The following is a 25525-nucleotide window of genomic DNA, read 5'->3' as shown; positions in this document are numbered from 1 at the left end:
ATAGGTTCTCCTGCTCGAGCAGGGGGTTGGACTAGATGACCTCCAAGGTCCCTTCAGATTCTGTTGTTCTGTTAATAACAGCTTCTGATAAACCCCAGTCTCTTGTGGCAAACTCCTAGAATCAAAGAGACGGGACCTTCAAGGTCAAAACCGCTGGCTTGGGTGGACAATTTTAATCAGCCCAGGTTGGATACCTTTTCAATCACCTGCCTCATGCCCAATCCTTGGTGGAGTTCTCCTTATGTTTTCCATTAGGGGGTTGTTGGGGGGGGTCTTATTTAAGTCAACTAGTAACATCTGGCTTTTATTTTTTTTACCAGTTCTGAAGCAGGACATCTCAGAAGAGGCTTCTGGGTGACAAATACTTTACAAAGCCCTGAAGCCTTAAAACCAAAGTACTGCTCCTGGCTTCCATAGAGGGAAATGTTGGCAAAAGAGCCTCTGTCACCATCCATGATGAGATGACCCATCTGCTGAGACCAATATAGTTTGCAAACTCTGAAAAGTATGCTAAGAGGCTCAGATCGAGCAGAGATTTCATAGCAGCTTCAGAAAGCATTGGTGCTTATTGTTTTTATATTATTTCCCTTCCATGAGTGGCCAGTGAGGCAAGGCACACCAGAAACATTCGTGACATCATCAGAAAACATAGACTTATATAGGGTTGAAAGGGAGATCATCTAGTCCAACCCCCAGCTCAAGCAGGTGACCCTATACCAGGGGTCTTCAGACTTGGCCCTTTTATGACTGGCTGAGGAATTCTGGGAGTTGAAGTCCACAAGTCATAAAAGGGCCAACCAAGTTTGAACACCCCTGCCTTGTACCATTCCAGACAAATGGCTGTCCAGACTCTTCTTGATAATCTCAAGTTGTGGAACATTCACAACTTGACTTCTCTTGACCCCCTGTGCTTCCATCCTACTCCACAGCCTCCATAATTTTCCTTCTCTCCATCTTTCCTGTCACGACGGGAAAATCCAAGACTATTTTCCCCACTCAAAAGAAGGGCAGAGATTTGCCCAGCTCCGCAGCTGGGCCTGAAGTTGGACTCTATTTGGACAGAAAACAGATGTCCCTGTACGAAATGTTGACACGATATAGGGGAAAAAAGGTTCATAGCGTGCATCCTTTTAATGCATTTCTCCCCCCACCCCAGGCTCCTTGTAGCCAAGGAGTTGTCTGTAGAGTGCTCAGTGCAATTAGGATGTTAATATGGGCATTTAGACATTTGCATTTATATTGCGAATATTTGAACCGATTGTCGTGCAGAATGGGCTTTTGCGAAGATTAGGGCTGGGTTGAGCTTTTCCGTGGAGCCTCACTTGTGAAAAGCGTCCCTTAGGAGTTGTAACTCTTCCCTTCGCGCTTCTGCAACAGACATGGAGTAAACAGATAGTTAAGTCCTGTAGATAGGTCGATCCTGGCCACCAGCTAGTCATTCAGTTCTTCCTCCAGGATGTAAAGATGCAGAAATCTCCTTTGTCCCTTAGCGTCTCCTGATTTATCTGAAGCTCACGCAGTGGCTCAGTGGGTTAGGACGCTGAGCTTGTCGATCAGAAGGTCGGCAGTTTGGCGGGTCGAATCCCGAGTGCTGCGTAGCAGAGCGAGCGCCTGTTACTCGTCCCAGCTTCTGCCAACCTAGCAGTTCGAAAGCACCTAAAAATGCAAGTAGAAAAACAGGGACCACTACAGTGGGAAGGTAACAGCGTTCCGTGCACCTTTGGCGTCTAGTCATACTGGCCACATGACCACGGAGACGTCCTCGGACAAGCGCCGGCTCTTCGGCTTTGAAACGGAGATGAGCACTGGCCCCTAGAGTCGGAAATGACTAGCACTCATGTGCGGGAGAAACTTTACCTTTTTAACAAAGAAGCAACTCAAAATAAGTCGCGTTTGGACCAGACATGCTTCAGTAACAATTTGGAAGTTGTGTTATTGCCATTTCCCCTCTTGGTCCACCCTGAAGGGCGTCCCCCTTCCTCCCCCACCCCACCCCAACCCCCACCGCCCTCTCAACCAGGAGATTATCTCAACCTTAAGTGGAAAGGCTGAAGACCGAACCTGTGACATTTGTGTATTATTGTAATGATATACCTTCTCCCTCCCTGGAAATTTCACCCTGCTACCCATGTTGGTGAATTGAGTGTGGTGTTTTTCTTGAGGTGCATTTGGCTGCAGACCTCATGCTTATTTCATTTGGAAAGCAGAGTGTGTTAATTGCGTGAGCGATGTCGCCCTTGAAATATTAGCACATTTTTTAGGGGGGGGAAGGAGGCGAAGAGCAGCAATACACATGCAAAAACCTTTAGAAATAAATCTGCTTTACCCAGAGTATTCTCTTACACTGAGTTCCCTGGTAAGAAAAGCACCTGGTTTGCTCCAATGAAACAATAAACCCTTTATTGCTTGTACTTTGCACCCTGCCTTTCTTGGCTCTTTTTAAAGTCCACACAATTTAACAGATGCGTTTTTTGGGTGTTGCTGTTAAAAGGAAAAAGGGATTTTGCTAAGCAAATGGAGTAGAAAGCATTGGCTAAACTGCTGGAAAACAAGTTAAGAATGGATTTTGTGCTTCACATTTGAACTGTTCTTCTTGGAAGGCTGGATAAGACTCTTAGGTAAGATCAGGAGCTCATTTTGGGGTCTTATCATTGACAATGGCTGTTCTCCACTTGAGTGTCCTCGGCTGCTGGGAGAATTCTGGGAGTTGAAGTCCCTGCATCTGGAGGGGACTCAGATTGGGAAGCCGTCTCCAATTTCTAGATGGAGTTTATTGACCGTTTGTCAGCCTTTAAATGAATTCTGTGTTAGAATTGCAATGTTCTACCTTCTGCGCCAGCAGAATATTAAGATCCAGTTTTACTATATTCTTTCCTTGCACAATAGCAATAGCACTTAGACTTATATACCGCTTCATAGTGCTTCACAGCTTTCTCTAAGAGGTTTACAGAGTCAGCATCTTGCCCCCAACAAGCTGTGTCCTCAAAAGGATGGAATGCTGAGTCAACCTTAAACCGGTCAGGATCGAACTGCTGACAGTTGTCAGAATTAGCCTGCAATACTGCATTCTAACCACATCATCATCATCATCATCATCATAAAGTTGGAAGGGACCTTGGAGGTCTTCTAGTCCTACCCCCTGCTCAGGCAGGAGACTCTATACCACTTCAGACAAATGGTTGTCCAATCTCTTCTTAAAAACTTCCAGTGTTGGAGCATTCGCAACGTCTGGAGGCAGGTTGTTCCACTGATTCATTGTTCTGCCAGGAAATTCCTCCTTAGTTCTAGGTTGCTTCTCTCCTTGGTTAGTTTCCACCTGTTGCTTCTGTTCTGCCTTCAGGGGCTTTGGAGAATAGCTTGACTCCCTCTTCTTTGGGGCAGCCCCTGAGATATTGGAACACTGCTATCCTGTCCCCCCTCGTCCTTCTCTTCATTAAACTACACATACCCAATTCCAGCAACCATTCCTTATATGTTTTAGCCTCCAGTCCCCTGATCATCTTTGCTGCTCTTCTCTGCACTCTTTCTAGAGTCTCAACATCCCTGTGAATGTTCTACCTTAGACCATATTCTTGAATATCTAATCATGACTAGTTTTGGCTTGAGTTGCCCCACACTACTATTGGCAGCTGTTGGTCATGAAAATTAACATGCCTTGATGCAGATATTCTCTGCAAGCTGATACAAATATGATAAATCATGGTGTCTTGACTAAGCCTTCATTGGCTGGACTAACTCAACATGCTAAACCACAATTCACATTTTACAAACTATAATAGTCGGTAAACCATAAAGTCATATCATGGTTCAATGAGATGAACCCAAGCTGGTTAGCTGGTTTTTGGATAAATTTTGAACCCCGTTTCTCTGCCAGCATATTAAAGCATTAAACTTGGCATCCATTTAGGATAAAACAGCTTTAATAGTTCAAGGCCCTGATATTGACCGAGAAGTTATAAATATTCTGAATAAACACATGACACATCGGTTGTGAAATGCGTGATACCCTGAACTTCTTTTAAAATTCACTGCTCTGTGCAAAAAAGGTTTGCTGTGTTTACATCTGGAAAGTTACAGATGAATCTCCACTGGAAACTTTTTGGTAGGTGGAAAAGCTGAATAAGATACCTTTTCATAGTATTCTGGAATTTTATGTATCTTCATAAGTCAATATGGTTCTTTGGAGGCTGTATTTAAAGAGGACTTACTTCCACGCTAAGTAATGACTGCTAATTTTCAAACTAGCCAATCGGCCCCATCCTGAAACAGATGTTTCCATTCATTCCTCCTAGTCTGGGAGCAGAAAGCTGGGTATTGAAGCCCACTCTTTTTTCTTACATTTTCTTGTTGTTGTTGTTTTTTGAAGAAAATTGGGAAAGCTACAGTTAAACAGCTCATTTTTGTAGCATTGGCATGATTTTGCTGGGTGAATCCTGTGACTCTGCAAACATGTGTTAAAAGGAACAGCGACAACCCATTTGTTTAGGAAAGGCTCCCAACAAATCTGTTTGTTGTTAAGGAGAGTGAAGAAGGGGATATGAAGCCGTCATTTGCAACGTGGCTTAGACGTCATTGCAACAAATTGATTAATGTCAGAAGATGAATATTTTAAATGGCTGGTGGTCAGAGCTGAGACAGTAATTTCTTTGTTCCTTTTGCTAGAAATGCCTTCCTCCTCCTCTTCTTCTTCTTCTTCTTCTTCTTCTTCTTCTTCTTCTTCTTCTTCTTCTTCTTCTTCTTCTTCTTCTTCTTCTTCTTCTTCTTCTTCTTCTTCTTCTTCTTCTTCTTCTTCTTCTTCTTCTTTTCCCCAAGTTGCAATCAGAAGTAATTGGCTATCTGGGTTGTTTTTTGTTCGCCATGAATGGACACCAAGAAAACCCTCAGATGCCTCCACTTTTTTGTGTGTGTGGCTGTCTGAAGCTGGCATCCATTAAGAAGTTCCTTCCTTTCACATCACTGGACTGTTTCTCTAAAATTGTGTGAGTCCACAATGCCATGCATTTTTAAACCCTTCTTAACCTGAAACTTTCCTAAAGCTTTTAACTTTAAGAATGTGAACATTAGGTGGACCTGTGGATTTTTCTTTCCTTGGCCACAGAAATGTCCTATTTCCTTAAAGTAATGCATGTACTGAACACAGTGCGTTCAAAGTAATGTATCCCCCAATGGATTCCGTTTTTTTTCCTCCCGCCCCCACCTCCCCAAATTAAAAATCAATGATGCAAACCTCCATCGCTATAAATATTTGACCCTGCATCGAACTGACTCGATAATCTGGAGATTTCTAGAACCTCGTCATTAAAATTGCAAAGCTTTTCCATTGTCCTTTGTAATTGAAAGTGAAATTAGAATCTCGTTGAGGGATGCCTTTTTTTTAAATAAAAAAATAACTCGCTTCTTTAAAACTCACTTCCGTCTCCTCGATATCCTCAATGGGCCAACGGGTTTTGAGTGTCTGCCTTGAGTTGGTTTTAATTAGATCCGTGATGTGTTTCTTTTTATTACCTGCCTTCCTTGGTTTTATAAGCCTGTATAACAATCCAGCTGTTAATTGTTCAGACAGCAGTACTTCAGAAGTTATTATGATTCGTTGCTCGGTCAACCAGCCGTTTAGATTGGATTTGGCTGGATTTGAGCCACCTGTTAAATCCTTCCCGAGGACCTGGGAGAGGCAGATGATGTTGTCTGATGGTGTGAAAAGTCTTGTCACAGGATGTAAGCTGTTCTGGGTAAAGCTGCCTTTTGCAATTGACTTGAGGGTGATTTTGTCAGTGTTGATGATGTTCAAGTGGTGCTCCAGATGTTTTGCCATTGCACCAAGGCGCCTATTACTGTTGGTACTACTATGATGGGTCAACCAGATGTTTAGACCGGATCTGGCATTTCCATCAACCAAGGTAGATGCCGTTGTTCCATACTGTATTATTATTACAGTTTGTTGCACGTTCAGTCAGATGGTCAGACTGGATTTGGCCGTTTTATCTATTTACTGAGTCCTTCCCCACAGGACTTGGGAGAGGCAGATGTTGTTGTACGATGGTGTTAAAGTTACCGTCGGCGGGATGTAAGCTGTTTTATAAAGCTGCCTTTTTGCAATTGACCGATGGGGATTTTGTCAACGCCAAGAGTGTTCAAGGGGTGCTCCAGTTGTTTTGGGACTGCACCCCAGGTGCCTATTAGAATTGCTACTATCTTTGCTTTCTTTTGCCACGGTCATTCTATTTCTTAAAGCTTTTAGGAATTGAGAACATTGGGGGAATCTGTAGCTCTTTCTTTTTCAAGTTGTTTATTAAAATTTTGTCCCACCCATCTCATCATGAAGCAAAGTTCTTTCTTCTCTCCGTCTCTTTCATAGCCCAGCCATTCCTATTCACTCATGTTCTTCTTTTTGTTGTTGTTAAGCCATCTTTCCTAGCTCATATCTTTCTTCCCCCCCCCCCCCCTGCACTGGAAACCTGTTTTAAAATGTATTCACTGTGCAGGTTGGCAGACTTTGCATGAGTTGAACTTTTCAATTCATGCCTTTAAATTTATTTTTATTTAAACCATTTTACATGACTGCCTATCTCGCAAAGGTGAGTCTGGGCAATGTACACGCATTAAAAAAACACAACAACAATTGCATAGCAACAAATTAACATCTGAGGTGGCAAGCCTGAACCCAGCATTAACCAGCATGAAATAAATTCACAGTAACTCTCAATTATGGGCCCATAATTCTCTATCGTCAAGAGCAAAATTCTACTGCTCAGGGATTGGCACCATTTGGAGATGAGAATTTTTTTGAAAAACAAAGAAACGGGAAAGGCACCATCTTGTTCATTCAAGGAAGCAAAACGTCTGATGGCTTTATCCCTGTTTATCTTATTTAACAAGTTTCTTCAGGGTAAGACACGCCTCAAAAGGAATGACTTAAATCTTTGCTTTTCTTCTTCTGTTCTGCTGTCCAGATTTATTCGGAAACAAGGCCTTGATAGGTTGTTCCTGGAATGTGACACCCACATGTGGAGACTTGGGGACCGGAAGATTCCAGAAGGAATCACTGTGGACGGTGGTTCCGATTGGTTTCTGCTGAACAGGAAGTTTGTCGAATACATCACATTTTCAACTGATGATCTGGTGACCAAGATGAAACGGTTCTATTCCTTTACTCTGCTTCCTGCTGAGGTGAGCCAACCTCTCAACAAGAATCCTGTCAGCAGGATTCCATATCCTGAATCGCGTCTTCCGATCCTGCGGCCTTAGTCTTCTTGGAAGCTGTCCCAATCTTTTGTTTACATGTTGTAAACATATTGTAAACGTGATCGTATTGACCGTCGGTAGAAAAAAATATATATTTGCAGCTCAGGGTTGAACTGTGGGGTCCTTGGTGCTCTCTGAGCTGGGTGGTTTTCTTGCAGACGTTTCATTACCCAAACTTAAGTGGCATCATCAGTGCTAGAAGGGAGTGGGGTTTGCAAAGAGGAGGAAGGAGAGGAGGAGGAGGAGGAGGAGGAGGAGGAGGAGGAGGAGAACTGTGGGGTCCTTGGTGCTCTCTGAGCTGGGTGGTTTCCTTGCAGACGTTTCATTACCCAAACTAAGTGGCATCATCAGTGCTAGAAGGGAGTGGGGTTTGCAAAGAGGAGGAAGGAGAGGAGGAGGAGGAGGAGGAGGAGAAGGAGAAGGACTGTGGGGTCCTTGGTGCTCTCTGAGCTGGGTGGTTTTCTTGCAGACGTTTCATTACCCAAGCTAAGTGGCATCATCAGTGCTAGAAGGGTGTCGGGTTTGCAAAGAGGAGGAAGGAGAGGAGGAGGAGGAGGAGGAGGAGGAGGAGGAGGAGAACTATGGGGTCCTTGGCGCTCTCTGAGCTGGGTGGTTTTCTTGCAGACGTTTCATTGCCAAACTAGGTAGCATCATCAGCGAGTACTGATGATGTTACCTAGTTTGGGTAACAGAACCTCTGCAAGGAAAAACAGGCAAACCTTCGGAGCACCAAGGACCTCTCATTTTTTCCCCCTTATTGTTTTGACAATCCATGGATGCTTTTGTCTTTGGAAAAGTGTGTGCTGATGTGTTTCTTCGTCCTCCTCCTCCTCCTCCTTTTCCTCTTCTCTTCGCTTCCTCTTCTCTTCTTCCTCTTCCTCTTCTTTCTCCACTTTTTCCTCTCTTCCTTTACCTCCTCCTCTTCTTGTTATTATTATTATTATTATTATTTATTAGATTTATATACCGCCCCTCTCCGAAGGGACTCGGGGCGGTGTACAGGGCAATTAAAACATATAATTTATATATCAAACAATTAATACATATTAACTTATGATAATAATAGTAGTAATAGTAATAGTAGTAGTAGTAATAATAATAACAATAACAAGAAGAAGAAAGTTGGGAAGGGACCTTGGAGGTCATCGAGCCCAACCCCCTGCTCAGGCAGGAAACCCTATCCCATTTCAGACAAATGGCTGTCCAGCTTCTTCTTAAAAACTTCCAGCGCTGGAGCATTCACAGCTTCTGGAGGCAGGATGATAATGATGACAACGATGATGGTAATGATTATAATAATGATGATGATGTTGGAAGGGACCTTGGAGGTCATCTAGTCCAACCCCCTGCTCAGGCAGGAAACCCTATCCCATTTCAGACAAATGGCTGTCCAATCTCTTCTTAAAAACTTCCAGTGTTGGAGCATTCACCGCTTCTGGAGGCATCTCGTTCTTTCTCTGTCTCTTCTTTCTCCTCGTCTTCCTTCTACTCCCCTTCCTCACCTGCTCCCCAATGTGCAAAGGCCTCCCCCCCCTACCCTATCCGTGTGGGGGGCAGCCTGACTGCCTGGGACTTCCAAAAGGTTGAAATTGCAGCGATCTAATTTTTAAAAAGAAAAACAGCTCAGCGTTCCTGCCTGCCTTCAAACAGCAAATAATGGCGTAAGCGGGGTTGTTGGTTTTTTTTGGAATTAATTGCAGGAGACAGCTTGTCCTTGGGATGGGGTGGGGGCAGTGCGGCATAATTCAGCATGAGATCATTATAAACATATTAGCCGCTTCCAAGTCAAGCAGCCACGATGTTAGTCGATGTTTTGGTTTTGTTTTATTTTGCAGTTCGGGGTGTGTGTTTTTTTTAAAAAAAATTGGGTGTTCCGTTGGTTTTTAGAACCTTTCTCGGGGTGGGGAAAAAAACAACCAACCAACGATTTTGTTAGCAGACTAGTCTGGCCTGCCTGCCGCCAGGCTTTGGAAAACTTTTGTCAACAGAAGCAAACCTTGAGTTTGTAGCCGAGGGGAGAGGAAAGGAGCAAAGCACTCAAAGCTCCAGCATCCCCTCTCCTGCTCCTTTTAAGGCTCAAGATCCCAAAGCGTATTTCAAACTTCAGAGTTCAAAGCTGCTGTAACGCTCCCGAGCTAGAGCGGAACTTTATTTTTATTTATTTTTCCCCCTATTTTAGTACAGGGATTCCACAGTTCGGTTCAATAGTTTGCTTTTCAACTTTTCGTCTTTCGTTTCTCCCCCAAGACTCAGTTCTTTTTCAAGTGGATTGCATCGGTTTGAAAGAGGTGATAAGACGAGTCCACAAACTTTAACGTCGGGGACCTCCAGGCAGAGGACCAGTGGGGGGTGGAGTGGACAAAGTCCTTGGGGAGAGGTCCAAAGTTTTTAAAACCCAAACAAGTTTGAAAAACTCAGTCTGTCCTTTGCTACTCATCTTCCCGGCACAGTTACAGGTAGTCCTTGACTTGAAATAGTATAGGGCTGTGGTGGCGAACCCGTGGCACGCGTGCCACAGGTGGCATGCAGAGCCCTCTCTGTTGGCATGCGCGCCGTCGCCCCGGTCCTAGGCCTCCAGCTGGCTTTTATAAAACCTTTTTGCTTTAGGCCTACGCCACTGTGTGCAAAAAAAAAATGGTGATGTCCATTTTGCTCTCTGAGTTCATGGTGACCTAAGCCTAACCCTAAGTGGAATTTTCCTCCAATGGGATTTTCCCATGTATTTTAACAGGAAACATAGATAGGGCAGGCAAGAAAAGTCAGTGCCCTCCTAACCATACCCAAGCACTCCGAGTTTGTTGGCAATGTCCATTTTCCTGTATGAGTTCATGGTGACCTAACCCTAACCCTAAGTGGAATTTTCCTCCAATGGGATTTTCCCATGTATTTTTCCACAAAAGATCGATAGGGCAGCCTAGAAAAGTAAGTGTCCTCCTAACCATACCCAAGCACTCCGAGTTTGTTGGCAATGTCCATTTTGCTGTGTGAGTTCATGATGACCTAACCCTAAGTGGAATTTTCCTCCAATGGGATTTTCCCATTTATTTTACCAGGAAACATAGATATGGCAGCCTGGAAAAGTCAGGGCCCTCCTAACCATACCCAAGTATTCTGAATTTGTTGGCTATGTCCATTTTGCTCTATGAGTTCATGCTGACCTAACCCTCATCTTAAGTGGAATTTTCCTGCAATGGGATTGTATTGTTGTTGTTGTTTGTTATTATTATTGTTGTTATTGATCATCACACAGTCAGCCAGATGTTCAGAATGGATTTGGCATTTTTTTCTACCTATCAAGTCCTTACCAAGGACCTGGGATAGGCAGATGTGGATGTTTGATGGTATTACAGATTATTGTTGTTGTTGTTTGATATTATTGTTATTATTATTATTGTTGTTATTTACAATCACAATTGAGCCCAAACTTTCTGTTGCTAAAGAAGACAGTTGTTAAGAGTTTTGCCCTGTTTTACAACCTTTCTCACTACAATTCAGTGGACCGCTGCACTTGTTAAGTTAGAAGCATGATTGTTAAATGCATCTTTAAATTCCCTATTGAGTTTCCATGCTCACTGCTTACTGTCTACGCTCTGGGCTGTTGTTGTTTTTTCTCCGCAGTCTTTCTTCCACACTGTCTTGGAAAACAGTCTTCATTGTGACTCCATGGTGGACAACAACCTGCGTATCACAAACTGGAACAGAAAGCTGGGATGCAAATGTCAGTACAAGAATATTGTGGATTGGTGTGGCTGTTCCCCCAATGATTTTAAGCCATCTGATTTTCACCGCTTCCAGGTGAGTTGTGACCTGCGTGGTTCTTCCTTCACAGGACTATAAGGGCAGATCTTCCTTCCTTCCTTCCTTCCTTCCTTCCTTCCTTCCTTCCTTCCTTCCTTCCTTCCTTCCTTCCTTCCTCCGTTCTCCCTCTCCCCTTCTCCCTTTCTTCCTTCCTTCTCTCCTTCCTTCGTTCCTTCCTCCCTCCCTCCCACTCCTCTTCTCCCTTCCTTCCTTCCTTCCTTCCTTCCTCCCTCCCTCCCTCCCTCTCCCCTTCTCCCCTCCTTCCTTCCTTCCTTCCCTCCCTCCTGTCAGTCACTCTTCTCCCCTTTCTTCTGCCCTTCCTTCTCTCTTCTTCCTTCTGTCCATCACCCTTCTCCCTTTCTTTCTCCTCTCCTTTTTTCCTTCTGTCCATCACCCTTCTCTCTTTCCTTCTCCCTTCCTTCCTTCCCTCCCTCCCTCCCATCAGTCATCCCGAAATATATAATTTTTATTAAGAAGGTTTTCGTCAAGATGAAAACTGAGTGAAATTTAAGTTGAAAATGAGAAGAATAAAGACATCCATTCTGTTTCTAGTAGTTTGAGGGTTACATTTCAATCCTATTATATCTATTTGGGTAAAATGATAGACCTTGTCAGGAGACCAGCTTTCAAATCCACCCTGAGCTGTAGAAACAATGAGTGACTTAAGGCTGTAGCTTAGCCCAAAGATCCTCATGGGGATATTATGCTGGAAGATCCTTATATGTAATTCCATGAGGTCTCGAGAGATAAAATACATAAATATAAATAAACGAATCGATACCTCTGGTATGTTGAAGGACAGTCTAATGATCCTTAAAACTAAAATAGAGGAGAAAGACATTCCTGAATTAAAATATGATCATGGGGATCAATTCACAAACAACCCAGAAAACAGTATCTCATTAAACAGGAGTCATTTTTTTCAAGGTCTGCTTGACATCCAGTGTTGGGGCGAGTCAATAAATTTCTTTGGGAAGAGACGAACTTTCCATATCAGAGACCAACGCTGAAATATTTTCAAGAACTTGATTCGCTAGCATGGAAGAAACAGGTCAGGATTAAGCAACATGATGTTTTCCAGATGTTTGGGGCTTTAGACTCCATCAGCTCCCAGGCCAGCTTGGCTAACAGTGAAGGATTTGCATTCTGAAATCACAGCCTTGAATTCAAGAACTCAGATCTAATTGGTAACCTGTTCCTCCCCACAGCAAACAGCCAGACCAACCTTCTTTGCACGCAAGTTTGAGGCGGTTGTCAATCAGGAAGTCATCTCTCAGTTGGATTATTACCTCTATGGTAACTATCCTTCTGGTACCCCAGGCCTTCGGTCATACTGGGAGAATGTGTACGATGAACCAGATGGGATCCACAGCATTAGTGATGTTGCGCTGACTCTCTACCACTCTTTTTCCCGTTTGGGCCTGAAGAAAGCAGAAACGTCCTTCCATATGGATGGTGAAAACAGTTGCCGGTAAGATCTCACAACTCTTCCTTTCACCCTGCAGTTTTTTGTTTTTTAAAAAATTCTATTTATATCCCGCCCTTCTCCGAAGACTCAGGGCGGCTAACAAGCTTAGCAGTAGCCTTCATTCTATGCATATGCCTGCTTATTAGGGCTTTCACACACACCCCAAGCGGCATTATTACAAAGTCAGCTTAATTGCCCCCAACAATCTGGGTCCTCATTTTACCTACCTGGGAAGGATGGAAGGCTGAGTCAACCTTGAGCCTGGTGGGACTCGAACCTGCACTAATTGCAGGCAGCTGGTGTTACTTAAGGAGGCATTAGCCCACTGCTCCACTGTTGCCATACCAACTAAGGGTTGCATCCCTGTTTAGACAGTGTTGAGAAGCTGGGATCTCTAGATGTTGGTAAAAAGTACAAGTCCTAACATCTTCCTTCAAGTATTGCCCGTTGGTGCCATCATAAGCATGACCCCGCACACACAGACACCAACTCTTGAAGGCCACGTTCTTTGTTACATGTTCTAGAAGATGGTCCAAGATGCTAGGAGTAGAAACTGAGCTGTCCTTATTTTCTCCGCCATTTTGTGTCAGTGTAGAGGGGTTGTTGTTGTTTTTTTTTTGCTTCATTGACTTTTCTCTCCATTAAAGTCCAATCTGTAGGAGTATGTGATATAGACCAATTTCCATAACCACTTGTTGGGAATAGTTTTTGCTAGGGCCAGGTAGAAAAATTCACCCGGAGGACTTGTTTCCTCTCCCAATCCTTGGGCAGAGAGATGAAAGAGACTGACCGTTGAAAAGAAGAGGAGAAATTCCCTGAAATCTAATGATCGTCTGTGATATTCTTGGCTTTGCTTGCTCACCAAAAACATCTGGTCTTCTAATGATCCTTCATCTCTCTATCAATCCTCTGTGTCCTCCACGTCTCTATCTTGCATTAAATCCAAAGAAAGTTAGACCAGGAATTTTGCTTTTTCTGATCCTAAAAGTTCTTTCTGCAGCTGATCTTCTGTTTCTCAATTCTTGTTTTAATGGATGTCGCTACTCTTTCTTCTTCGATCCCTTGTTCGTTTGTTTTTCAGATACTATCCAGTGGGGCATCCAGTATCAGTCCACCTCTATTTTCTCGCCGATCATTTTCAGGGCTTCCTCATCAAACATCACACAACCAATTTGGCTGCCAGTAAACTGGAGACCTTAGAAACGTGGGTGATACCTAAGAAAGTGTTCAAGATTGCAAGCCCCCCAAGTGATTTTGGAAGGCTACAGTTCTTGGAGGTACACGTGGCTCATCTACATTCTTGGAAGTGAAGATAGTTTGAATTCCTAGTTGAAGTGCCTAGTCATGGGCAGGGGGGGCGGGCAATAGCTGAGTTTTGAAATGGATGATTTTATTGATGGAGTTGAGTTGACTTGGGTTGGGTTGAGTTCAGTTGATTTCTACAGTTGCCCATCCCAACAAGTTACCCTTGGCAATGTGTGTATATGTGTGGTATATATACATACATATGTATACACACACACATACACACATAGTATGTGTCTTTGTGTGTGTGTCTATATACATACACACACACACACATGCTGCCATGTCTAGCTAGCTAGCTAGCTATTTAATCTGTTATTCAATTCATATGGCTGTCCGCCTGCAACAAGTGACTCTGGGGAACAAACAATTATAAAATCAATCAAAACCAAATTGCTTTGCGCTCCTATTGATTCGAAACAGGGAAACATACACAGTACACATTGACAAGCAGCTATGTGTGTGAGAGAGCTACTGTATATCCCTGTTGAATTTTGCAGGGTTGTGACGAACAAAATACAGCCTTCCTTTTTAAAGCTAGTTAGTTTGGTGACTAGGAACTAACCAACACAGAGCAGTGTTGGTAGCACCTAGAAACAGAACATTTTGTAGATTTGTACAGTATTTATATGTACGTGCCTTGCGGAACAGCTTCATTCCCTATACTCGAAATGCCAACTTCCCAGTTACTTGTAATTTAATGAAAGATCACATCTTTCTCATGAGGCTAGTTCGTTCTCATTTGTTCTTTCCTTTACCCACACCCACAAAAATATGTAAGATTTCTAATCACAGTCGATCCCTAAATACACATTTCAAAATGTATGATTTTTTTTCCCTCTCAAAATAACAGCTGCTAAGTGTAGTCATTGGGATGCCGAACGCTGTTGAAAAGAGCAATCCATCAATCCATTAAGCTCTTGTTTCAGGTCTGGATTGGGTGAAATCTGGACTGACTTTTGAAATCGGTTTTTAAAAATCCAGCTCCTTGTGCATTCTTAGATTCACACCTTACGGGTTATTGATCCTTTCTTCCACCTGGGGCAAAGGACATAAAAAGGTCCACCTATCTTCCAGGTGTTCAGGTTGAGAAACACTGCAGTAGAGTGTAGCATGTTAGGTAGGTCGATTTGAAAATACGGCGATGATGATGATGGTGATATGGATATTCTCACAACAATGGTCTCAGAGGAGACTTTATCATTTACTAATGGTTGCTGGGGAGACCAATTATCCTGGTTTTACCCAGTCAAATACTAACCTGGTCTCTTTGAACCACTCACCAGAACACTAAAGACTCATAAGATGGACCTGTAGCTGAAAGCTTCTTCCATTGTTCTTCCCAACAGCTGGTTTTTAAGGGTCAGTTTAAGATGTAGTAAACAAACATTAAGACTAAGAGTCAGTGATAACCTAGCTGAAGAACATTTGCAAGAATTGGGTATGTCTAGTTCAGGGGTAGGCCACCTTGGCTCTTTTATGACTCGTGGACTTCAACTCCCAGAATTCCTGAGCCAGCCTGGCTCAGCTTGGAAACCTCTCCCTTTCCCCTCAGCATGGCTGGCTCAGGAATTCTGGGAGTTGAAGTCCACGAGTCATAAAGCGGCCTAGGCCTGGGGTAGGCAGCCTTGGCTCTTTTATGACACGTGGACTTCAACTCCCAGAATTCTTGAGCCAGCATGGCTCAGCATGGAAACCTCTCCCTTTCCCCTCAGCATGGCTGGCTCAGGAATTCTGGGAGTTGAAGTCCATGAGTCATAAAAAAAGCCAAGCTTGCCTACCCCTGGTCTAGTTTCATGAAGAGAAGGACCAGGGGTGACATGATAGCAGTGTTCCAATATCTCGGGGGTCGCCACAGAAAAGAGGGGGTCAAGCTATTCTCCAAAGCACCCGAAGGCAGGACAAGAAGCAACGGATGGAAACTAATCAAGGAGAGAAGCAACTTGGAATTAAGGAGGAATTTCCTAACAGTGAGGACAATTAACCAGTGGAACAGCTTGCCTCCAGGAGTTGTGGGTGCTCCAACACTGGAGGGTTTTATAGACAGCCACTTGTCTGGAATGGTATAGGATCTCCTGCTCGAGCAGGGGGGTTGGACTAGATGACCTCCAAGGTCCCTTCCATCTCTGTTATTCCTGTTATTTCTGATTTAGTCCCTTTTCACAGTCTCCTGGAAGTCTCAAGTCTTGATGAAATTCCTGGATACCCCCTTTGCTGTTTTTTTGGTGTCACTGTGAAAATTCTTAGCTATAGTTTTCTTCCAAGATATATTCTCAGCTTTCCAGTCTAAGGTGCGGCCCTTCGGTATCTCCCAGCCAAGGGCTAACCAGCCCTGTCTCTGCTTAGTTTTTCCAAGATCAGCCAAGGTCAGGCAGCTGCTGCCTGCAACTGGAGACAGATCTTTCTCAACCTTGCAATTAATGTTAACACATAATAATGATACTAGAGAACCACCGTAGTAGAATAAGAACATTCTTTTGCTTGTATTAAATCACCCTCCTGTCCAAAGCCTGAACTGTGTCCCAGAATGAGCAGCAAGAAGAATTTGAAGAATTCCCGAGTTACAAACAAGGTAGTTAAAATATCTTGCCCTGCAGGATTAGGAGGCAGAGAATAGTACCAAGATTAGTAGCCACTGAGTTCCTGCTCCTCTGAATTTATCTCATCTTTTTTTTTTAAAAAAGAAAAAAGAAAAAAAAGAAACCATCTAAATTGGTAGCCATCTCTCCTTGGCAGTGGTGGCCCATGTCATCCGAGGCATTGTGGTTTTGAGGTCAGCGAGATAGGATAGACACCCTTGTTCTTCAGACGTTTGCTAAATGGCAATTTGTGTTGGCCTTGGAAGATGATAGGTTGCAACTTGTGGCGGAGCATCCCGCTGAGGGCTTTTTGACCTGTTTGCAAGTGGGGCTTTGCGTCTCTTGCAAAGGTGGTTGCGTGTTTTTTTTTTTGCACTTTCTCCCGTTGAAAGAAGAGAGAGCAGGAAGAAGCAGGGAAAATAAACCTCCCAAGATGACAGGGGTCTTCGTATTCCAAAACGTTTGGTATAAAATTATCATTCCGAGCCAGAAATAACTCCCGCCAATTAGGAAGCTCACCACTGGGTAGGAGAAATTTTTCTAGGTTTAAAAGGAAGCCATGCTGTGCCTTGAAGACACAGCTAAGTGAAGTTTCAGGATGGGGAGAGCTGGTGGATTTGAGAATATATATCCCTGAGTTTGGGGGAAATTTCAAAGTTTTGGCTTTAATCAGATATTCGTCATTCTGTGATTACACATTCTCTACACATTTTTCCCTACAGATGACCCAAAGGGCTCGTGGTCGATTCATGTTAATATTAAATTAAAATTAATTCATATTATGCATTAAATTGATACCAGAACAGGGTGTCCCAGTCTTGACAGCTTTAAGACATGTGGACTTGCTGGGGAATTCTGGGAATTGAAGTCCACAAATATTTAAATAGCCAAGGTTGGGAAACCGTGTATTAGAATAATCTAATAATCTAGGACAGTAAGATATATGTATTTCAACTCCCAGAATTCCCCAGCCTGTACATCTAGGATTCAGGATATTCCATGGATCTAATTCTAGCATCTAGGATGAACAGTGATTAGGATTCAGGAATGTTCAGGAATGTAAGTTGGTGTCCATATCATACAATGGTAGGGCTTTAATCATGTGACCCTTGCAGCCATCTTGATTTTTTTGACCTGTTTCCAGATATTACTTTTAGATTGCTAGTTAATCTTATTCCCCCTCCCTCCTTCACTTAAAAAGAATTCCTGTTCTTTTTCTTCTCTCTGATTAATATTTGCTGGTTGAAACATAGAAACATACTCAAGTGTCTACTTCATTAGAGGAAACATCTAATGCTTGATCCTAATTAATTAAAATGGCATTGTTAGGGTGTATATCAGCAAGGAAATTACTCATACACTGCAAATAAGAAAAAGCGTGTATTAGATTGGGCCAAAAGCTGAAGGCGATCTTTTAAAAACTCAAGGAACAGCCATAATCTTTAATGAAACATTTCGCTGAACGCAATCTCAAAAGCCTGTGCTTCAGTTGCGTTAGTAAATTTGTCCATTTTCCCTCTGGAATTATGCTTCAAAGGGTTGAAATTGTATATTGAAGCCATTTTTTTAAAAAAAGTGTTTGGCTTCTTCTTGGAATAATTGTAAAAGGCCAGAAGAAACAGCATTATTAATCTTGAGTTGGTATTAGAAAGTTCGATATTTAAATATCACTTGCTTTTATTTTCAGGAGAGGTGAAGTCATCTAATGCATGTTGATTAAATCAGATCAATAGCTAGAGCCCTAGTCAACTTTTAATGTATTTGGGTGGAAATTGCTCTTTTTTTAAATAGTAGGTCGTCTACCTATTATAAATAAACCATTTATTGATGTGTTATTTAGACTACTGCTACGTTGCTGTGAGGTTATGGGTCTAGGAATGGGTTATAGAGTCGCTTGTGGGCTCTACCTGGGTGCCTTTGGGACAACCCAACCATCTCCCAAAGTTGTTATTGTAGGGAAAATAGGTATTCCTCTGCATGTTGCCTTGAATTTTTCTAACAACCAGTTGGGGAATGAACAAACAGCACTCGTTTGGTGTATGGGACCACTATTATTGTTGAGGTTCTTAACCAAGAACCAGAATAATCAGCCTTCCCAGCAAACATCTGGCACATGGTAAGTTTCCAATAGGGACGCGGTGGCTCAGTGGGTTAGGACGCTGAGCTTGTCGATCAGAAGATCGGCAGTTTGGCGGGTCGAATCCCGAGTGCCGCGTAACAGAGCGAGCACCTGTTACTCGTCCCAGCTTCTGCCAACCTAGCAGTTCGAAAGCACGTAAAAATGCAAGTAGAAAAATAGGGACCACTATGGTGGGAAGGTAACAGCGTTTTGTGAGCCTTTGGCGTCTAGTCATGCCAGCTACATGACCACAGAGACGTCCTCGGACAAGCACTGGCTCTTCGGCTTTGAAACGGAGATGAGCACCGGCCCCTAGAGTCGGAAACGACTAGCACGCATGTGCGGGGGAACCTTTACTTTTACCTTAAGTTTCCAATAAAGGGAAATATATGTAGCTCAGGATTGAAATGAGGGGTCCTTGGTGCTCTCTGAGCTTGGCTGGTTTTTTTTTTTTTTTTTTGGCAGACGTTTCATTACCCAACTTGGTAACATCATCAGGAGTAGAAGGGAATGGGGTTTGTTCTCTGTCTCCCTTCTAGCACTAAATTGTCATGGTTCCGATGAATGAGACAAATCAAACAAATTGCAGGCATATTATTTATCTAAAAAGTCTTAAGTAATGAAACGAAACATCGGCACTCATGGAGGTTACCAAGTTCAGTCATGAAAGGTCTGCAAGGAAACAACCAAGCTCAGAGAAGCACCGAGGGCCCCACATTCTAAGTTTCTTCTGTGGCTATTTTTGTGAGAGTTTCCATGTCAACAACAACATCATCACCATCACAGTGTTTTCAAATCGACCCAATATGCTATACTCTAGTGCAGCGTTTCTCAACCTGGACACCTGGAAAAATGGGTGGACTTCAACTCCCAGAATTCCCCAGCCATTTATCATTCTGGAGGTATCAACGAATGCTGAAAGCTTCTCGTAAGATAGGCCAGATATGCAACCTCTTCCTTCACGATAAGAGATAAAAAACACAGATTTTCAGTGGCTGAGAGTTTAATGTCAACCTTTCATCTCCAATATCCAAATAAAAATCCAGGATTACTTTCATTTCTGAAAAACCTACTGGTTTATTGAATACATGGCATGATAGAAGCGAAAGAAAACTAACTCTAAAACCCCAAGGCATCTAACTATAGCCTATAACAATGACATTCCCAGGCCAAACCCCCACCCCCCAGATGTCTACATATCTCATGTGAACAAATTATCTTTGTTATGAAAGCCATCTGCTTTCTTCTTCACACCTGCTAGAATGCCCTTGAAAGGTTTCCAGACAGCCTTCTCTCGGCAAACTCGCGAAGAACTGGAAAGGTTTCATTTCTCTAACTAACCCAGTCGAAAGCATCATTTCCTCCTCCTCCCCACCCCCTTTACTCTAATGGCAAGATGAAAAGCTGTCACACTTTTCACTCTTTGACAATCACTTCCTGTTCTTTTAGGTGGGAACAGATTGGGATGCGAAAGAGAGAATATTCCGCAATTTTGGAGGTCTTATTTCCCCAACGGATGAGCCAGTGGGCATGCAGAAGTGGGCGAAAGGTCCCAATGTCACTGTGACAGTGATCTGGGTGGACCCCATCAACGTCATTGCTGCCACCTACGATATCCTGATTGACTCCAGTGCTGAGTTCACACATTACAAGCCGCCTCTGAATTTGCCCCTCCGGCCTGGAGTCTGGACGGTTAAAATCCTACATCATTGGGTCCCTGTGGCAGAAACCAAATTCTTGGTCTCTCCTCTGACATTTTTGAACAAGCAAGCCATCCGACAAGGTAAGCTCCCCCCCCCCAAAAAAAATTAGAAAGCAAATGAAACCATTTGGAGCAAAATCAGAATATTGAACCCACTGCAGAAGACGTTCAATTGACTTTGTCTCAACTGGAAAGGCAGTTTCCCCCCCCACACCCAGCTCTTTCCTGTTGATATCAAGGACTTGAATGATAAGTCACAGCAGTTTATTTTATTTATCTCCAGAGGTCATATCACAACAGGTAGTCCTCTACTTACAGCCAATTGCGACCCAACACTCGAGATTTTTAAGAAGAGATTGAACCGCCATTTCTCTGAAATGGTGTAGGGTCTCCTGCTTGAGCAGGGGGGGTTGGACTAGAAGACCTCCAGGTTCCCTTTCAACTCGGTTATTCTGTTCAGTCTACCAATATCTCAGGGGCTGCCCCAAAGAAGAGGGAGTCAAGCTATTCTCCAAAGCATCAGAAGGCAGAACAAGAAACAATGGATGGAAACTAACCAGAGAGAGAAGCAACCTAGAACTAAGGAGAAATTTCCTGACAGTGAGAACAATTAAACTTGCCTCCAGAATTTGTGGGTGCTCCCATCAATTTGAGGTATTCAAGAAGAGACTGGACAATCACTTGTCTGGAATAGGATCGGATCTCCTGCTTGAGCAGGGGGTTGGACTAGAAGACCTCCAAGGTCCCTCCATACTCTTGTTATTCTGACAAGGATATTTCATGCTGTTGGTCTTCCAGTTTGGCCATCTCCCAACTCCGAATGTAGAAACAGCCCTTTGAAGACAACCATCCCACCCTTTCAAGGACAGTGTCTCGCTTCCTGGACAGATCACCCCTGAGATGACTTTGGCCCCCGGTCAGTTGCTAAGCCTGTCAATCGAGGTTTACAAAGCGCCCTGGCTGGGTTCCCGACTGCTCTTAACTATACCCCAAACCGACCACATGATAGCTGAGCGGAGTGGATAAAACCAGCCACGGGACAACTTTGGAGCTGATTGGCAAGCTGACGGACGGAAGCACGCTGCCTTTAGAGGCAGACACCACTGGAAAAGGGAAAGCTTTACCTTTAATATACTTACCAGAAAGGAAAGTCTCTTTTTTTTTCTTTCTCTCTCTCTCCCCTGTAATAATCACACATCTTTAAAAGGACCGGATCATTTTAGCTTTGGTTGAGAAGAGAGTAACTCTCCTTTTTGCTCTTCCAGCTGTGTCTCCAGCATGTGCTCAAAAGGTTAAGAAAATCGCTGTGGTGGTGGGATTGAAGTTCTGCTCATTTGCGATGTGTGTCACACGTCTTGACTTTTTCGACCGCCCCCTGCAGATCCCCTTGTGATCTTCTCTCGGCAGGATCCCTTTTTTGGGGGGAGGGGGGAATTAATGCAGCGGATTTGGCCGCTCAGAAAAGCTCAGCGGACAAGAACTATTTGCCTCCATTTCTTCAGCTCAGCTCGTGGTTTGGGACTTCCACCCAAGCTTAGAGACGACTTACATGCCAAAGTTAAAATTTACAGGAAATTGCATGCAAGAATAAGTGCCCTTTTAAAAAAAAATATATTGATATAGTGGCACACGCTGGGAAGGATTATCCTCAGGCCAAGCAAGGCAGGATTTGACAAATTCTATCCCAGAAGCCGTCATTAGCGGTGAGGGAAGAGAACCCCCAGCGCATATTTAATAGATGGTGACCTTGAAATAATTGGGGTGCTCCGTGTTTGAAACTTTAATCAAGCTTTAGTTAGATGGCGCAAAAGGAAGAGCTCACAGGCTGGGCAAGACGAGACTTTTGCAAGTTGCAGAGGATGCAGAAATGTTGACTTTCCTGAAAATTGGAGCTTGCTATTAGAGGGACAAAGCAACGTGGCATGAATTGTAGACAAGCCATGATGTCATTCCTGGCCTGCAACCCTCCCTGGATGATAGCCTGGCTTTCAAAGCAGAGGTGGAACCTCCTGCGAATTTTCTTCTAGAGATGATCTCTATGTCTTAAATCCAGGGGTCTGGATTTAAGACCTGTGGACTTCAACTCCCAGAATTCATAGCTGGCGCTTGAAGTGCACGAGCCTTAAAAGTTCCCAAATCTGGAGAGCCCTGTCTTAAATCAAAATCTCTCTCGGCTGCAAGAGCTGAACCCAAGAACTAAGCTGGTTTCGGCTCCTTAGCATCGTTATTCTGGAGCTAAGATTTTTTATTATTTTTTAACCAAAATATTTCTCTCTTGCCTTTAGAAGAAGCCACCAAGCTGCACAGTGGACCTCCGAAGAACTCCTACATGGAGCAGAGCTTTCAAGGGCTCAATCCTGTGCTAAACATCCCAGTCAGCACCGGCCAGGTGGAGCAGTTGAAGAAGAACGCCATGTTGACTGACAGCAAGCTGGAGAGCTGGGTGGACAGCTTGGTGGCAAGCACGTGGTCAGCGGTTGATGTCTGTGCTACAGGCCCAACCTCCTGTCCCGTCATGCAGGCCTGCAGCCAGACGTCCTGGAGTTCCCTCAGCCCTGACCCAAAGTCCGAACTGGGCCCCGTGAGACCTGATGGACGCTTGAGGTAGCACCTGGTACCCCCTTTCGCTGGCTTGCAAAGGGAATGTGAGCGTTTGGCTCTTATGATACTCTTCAGATGGGGCAGGTGCGCTGATGGAAGGGTCTTTAGGAAAACCTACGAATCCATGTTCAAGACGGGGCTGAAAATCCCAGCCTCTTTTTACGGACCAGTTTTCCCATCTCAAGGGTTCTGGAAGTCGGGGAAACGGGCAGGAAAGGAGAAACCAATTGTAGGAAACATCTGGAGTTTCCAAAGGCGGGGCCAGCATATTTTCATCGCCGATCAGAACGAATTTACTTCTCCATCTCCAACATGTTGTAACCCAGGCATGTTTTTTTCCCCCCCAGAGTTCCCTGAAAGTCTTAGCAGAGCTGCTTAGTCACAAATGTCAAAAATGCTCTTTCCCACCCCACCCCCAGCGATCCTCATTTTTTAAACCCCCCCCCCCACTTTGACATCTCCCACAAGCATTGACATCATTACTCCAGCTAGCCAGGCCTGCAAGGTGATTGTACTGAATCAACAGATATTACAACATGTGGGTCTTAACTTCACTCTCTCATGCTTGCAGAGATTCGGAGTTTGGTCCTCCAGAAGACCTAATGATCACCCAAGGCTTCTCTTCGCTAGACCGTGTGTGTGTGTCCAACCTTAGCAACTTTAAGATTGTGGACTTCAACTCCCAGAATTCCTCACCTGGTTGGGGAATTCTGGGAGTTGCAGTCCACAAGTCTTAAAGTTGCCAAGTTTGGAGACACCCCCCCTGCTCTAGATTACAAGATGGTCTGATTTCCAAATAGGGCTAGCTCAAAGGACAAAGTCACTTGAGGATATAAAAACTCCCGTGTTGAATTTTACACGTTCCCAGGCCAGGCTGGAAAGTAGTTTTCCAGAAATCCCACCCCCCCAAATCCCTTTGTCTAGGGATTTTTGTGTGTCTAGTGTATAAATTAGAGGACTAGACCCTAGATTGTCTAGTCACTAGACTGTTGCGACCAAAATCTCAGTATTACCTTCTATTTGAGGGGGTGGCTGAGACAGCAACAGATAACTAACTATCCCCTCAGTTCTAATCATCATTATTCATGGGCTATGCTCAAAAGAGCTGGGTTCAACATCCTTGACTAGGCTAGATCAAATAGTTCAACTCATAACCTGCTAAGCTTGTGGACTTTCAACTTGGCTAATATTGGCTTAGTGATGTTGGGCTGTTTCATTAGCTTATGGTTCCATCTTTTGCCAACAGCTAGAAAGGGGTTGATTCAAGAAGCAGGTTAATTCTGTTGTGTGAACATAGCCAAAGGAAAACTAGATGAGACGGCACAAGCCAACTCAAGCTTCGTTCTGCAGTGCACTGTGCACTGGAAGAACAAATCCTGTGATCAGGCTGGAGAGACACACATACCCACACAAACCCCAGTGCTTAGTTTTGATCTGTTGTGCTGCATTCCATTTAATGGAGAAAAATGGAAAAGGCATTTTTAAGACTTCTCCTCAACAAGTCCAAGGAGAGTCCATTTTAATCCAGTTTCGTATTTTTTTTTTAACTCTTTGCAGCCTCTGAGTCCTGTTTTAGCTTTGGGAGCTGTGAGATTTTTTAGGCCAAAGTTGCCAAAAGCCAAATTTTATTCCTAATTAAATGACCTTATCCTAACTGATCTGTAGTGAATTACTGTAGCCTAAATTGCACTTGGACAACAGAAGGACAGAGGCGTCTGTGCAGAGACACAACACTTGTGCAAGGGAGCTGACTAGAAGAACTGCCAGGTGGCTTTCAGCTCTCTTAATTCTGTTACTTTGGAGCTTCAGTTCGTACATCCGCTGATTCTGGGATCCAGTCGATCATTTTGAACATAAGCTGGCTTTCTCCTTTTTTTTTGGCCCTTCCCTTATTTTCAACATCCGGCTCACGTTTAAAGAGCACGAGAAGAGCAGAAGGGCTGGAAAGATAACCAGGAGCTACAGCAAAAACAACCACAACGAAATAAATCTGGTTTCCCCTTTTAAAGTGAGCCCTGCCGAGTCAAACCTGAAATTGGGAATTCCAGCCTCTCCGTTTCCCCCACCCCCACCCCGCTTTGGTTTAAAGCTACGAGAGTTTGCTTTGGACTTTTGAAATTGAGAGTTGTCAGCTGTGCTGGCGTAAAGGCAGAGCATTAAATATTTAGCTGGCACAAAGGAAAGGAGACAATGATGTGACGTATTTATTTGTGTTTTTAGTCACTGACTAACGGTCAGGGCACTGCTTACGCAGCTTGGGGAAAGAGATCTTACTAACTGACGCTGCCTTTATTAAGGGAGGGCCTTTAAAACGAAAGAAAATCGTCTTTCTTCCCACCCACTTTTTTTTTCCTTTCCGTTACCTCGATTTTTGGTTTCGTTTGGCTTCTGCCCCCCCCCTCCCATATTGACAACAGTAATTAGACCGGAGGCTCCCTAATGTCGGAATGATATCATTGTTTTCACTGCACGTCAAGCATGCAGTTAGTCCTCGACTTAACAACAGTCTGCTTAGCGACTTTTCAAAGTCAGCTTCCCTGTGCTCATGTGATCAAAATTGGGAGGCTTGCCAACTGGCCTGGATGGATGACGATCACGATGTCCTTTTGGGACCTTCTGACAAGCAAAGCCAGATCCGCTCAACAGGTCATAAGATGGGGCAAAACAACCGTTTCACTTAGCAACGGAAACGTGGGGCTCCGTTCCAGTTG

The 25525-nt window shown here is 43.8% G+C and overlaps 1 protein-coding gene across 1 annotated transcript in view; it reads left to right on the top strand.

Annotated features, from left to right (window-relative positions):
- The window catches only part of XYLT1 (xylosyltransferase 1), a gene marked incomplete at its 5' end in the record, with an annotated part of 92027 nt that extends 67018 nt beyond the window's left edge, over positions 1-25009 (top strand). Inside the window, 6 exons of the mRNA XM_083372392.1 lie at positions 6951-7167; positions 10861-11037; positions 12249-12511; positions 13590-13785; positions 19961-20294; positions 22499-25009. Of these exons, the coding sequence (XP_083228518.1) occupies positions 6951-7167; positions 10861-11037; positions 12249-12511; positions 13590-13785; positions 19961-20294; positions 22499-22821 (1510 nt within the window). The 3' untranslated portion in view covers positions 22822-25009. The remainder of the gene's footprint in view (positions 1-6950; positions 7168-10860; positions 11038-12248; positions 12512-13589; positions 13786-19960; positions 20295-22498) is intronic.
- Between the last annotated feature and the right edge of the window lie 516 nt (positions 25010-25525).

This window comes from Vipera ursinii (assembly GCF_947247035.1).
Source record: "Vipera ursinii genome assembly, chromosome: 13".
Classification (NCBI taxonomy): domain Eukaryota; kingdom Metazoa; phylum Chordata; class Lepidosauria; order Squamata; family Viperidae; genus Vipera; species Vipera ursinii.
This window is presented reverse-complemented; position numbering and strand designations above follow the sequence as displayed.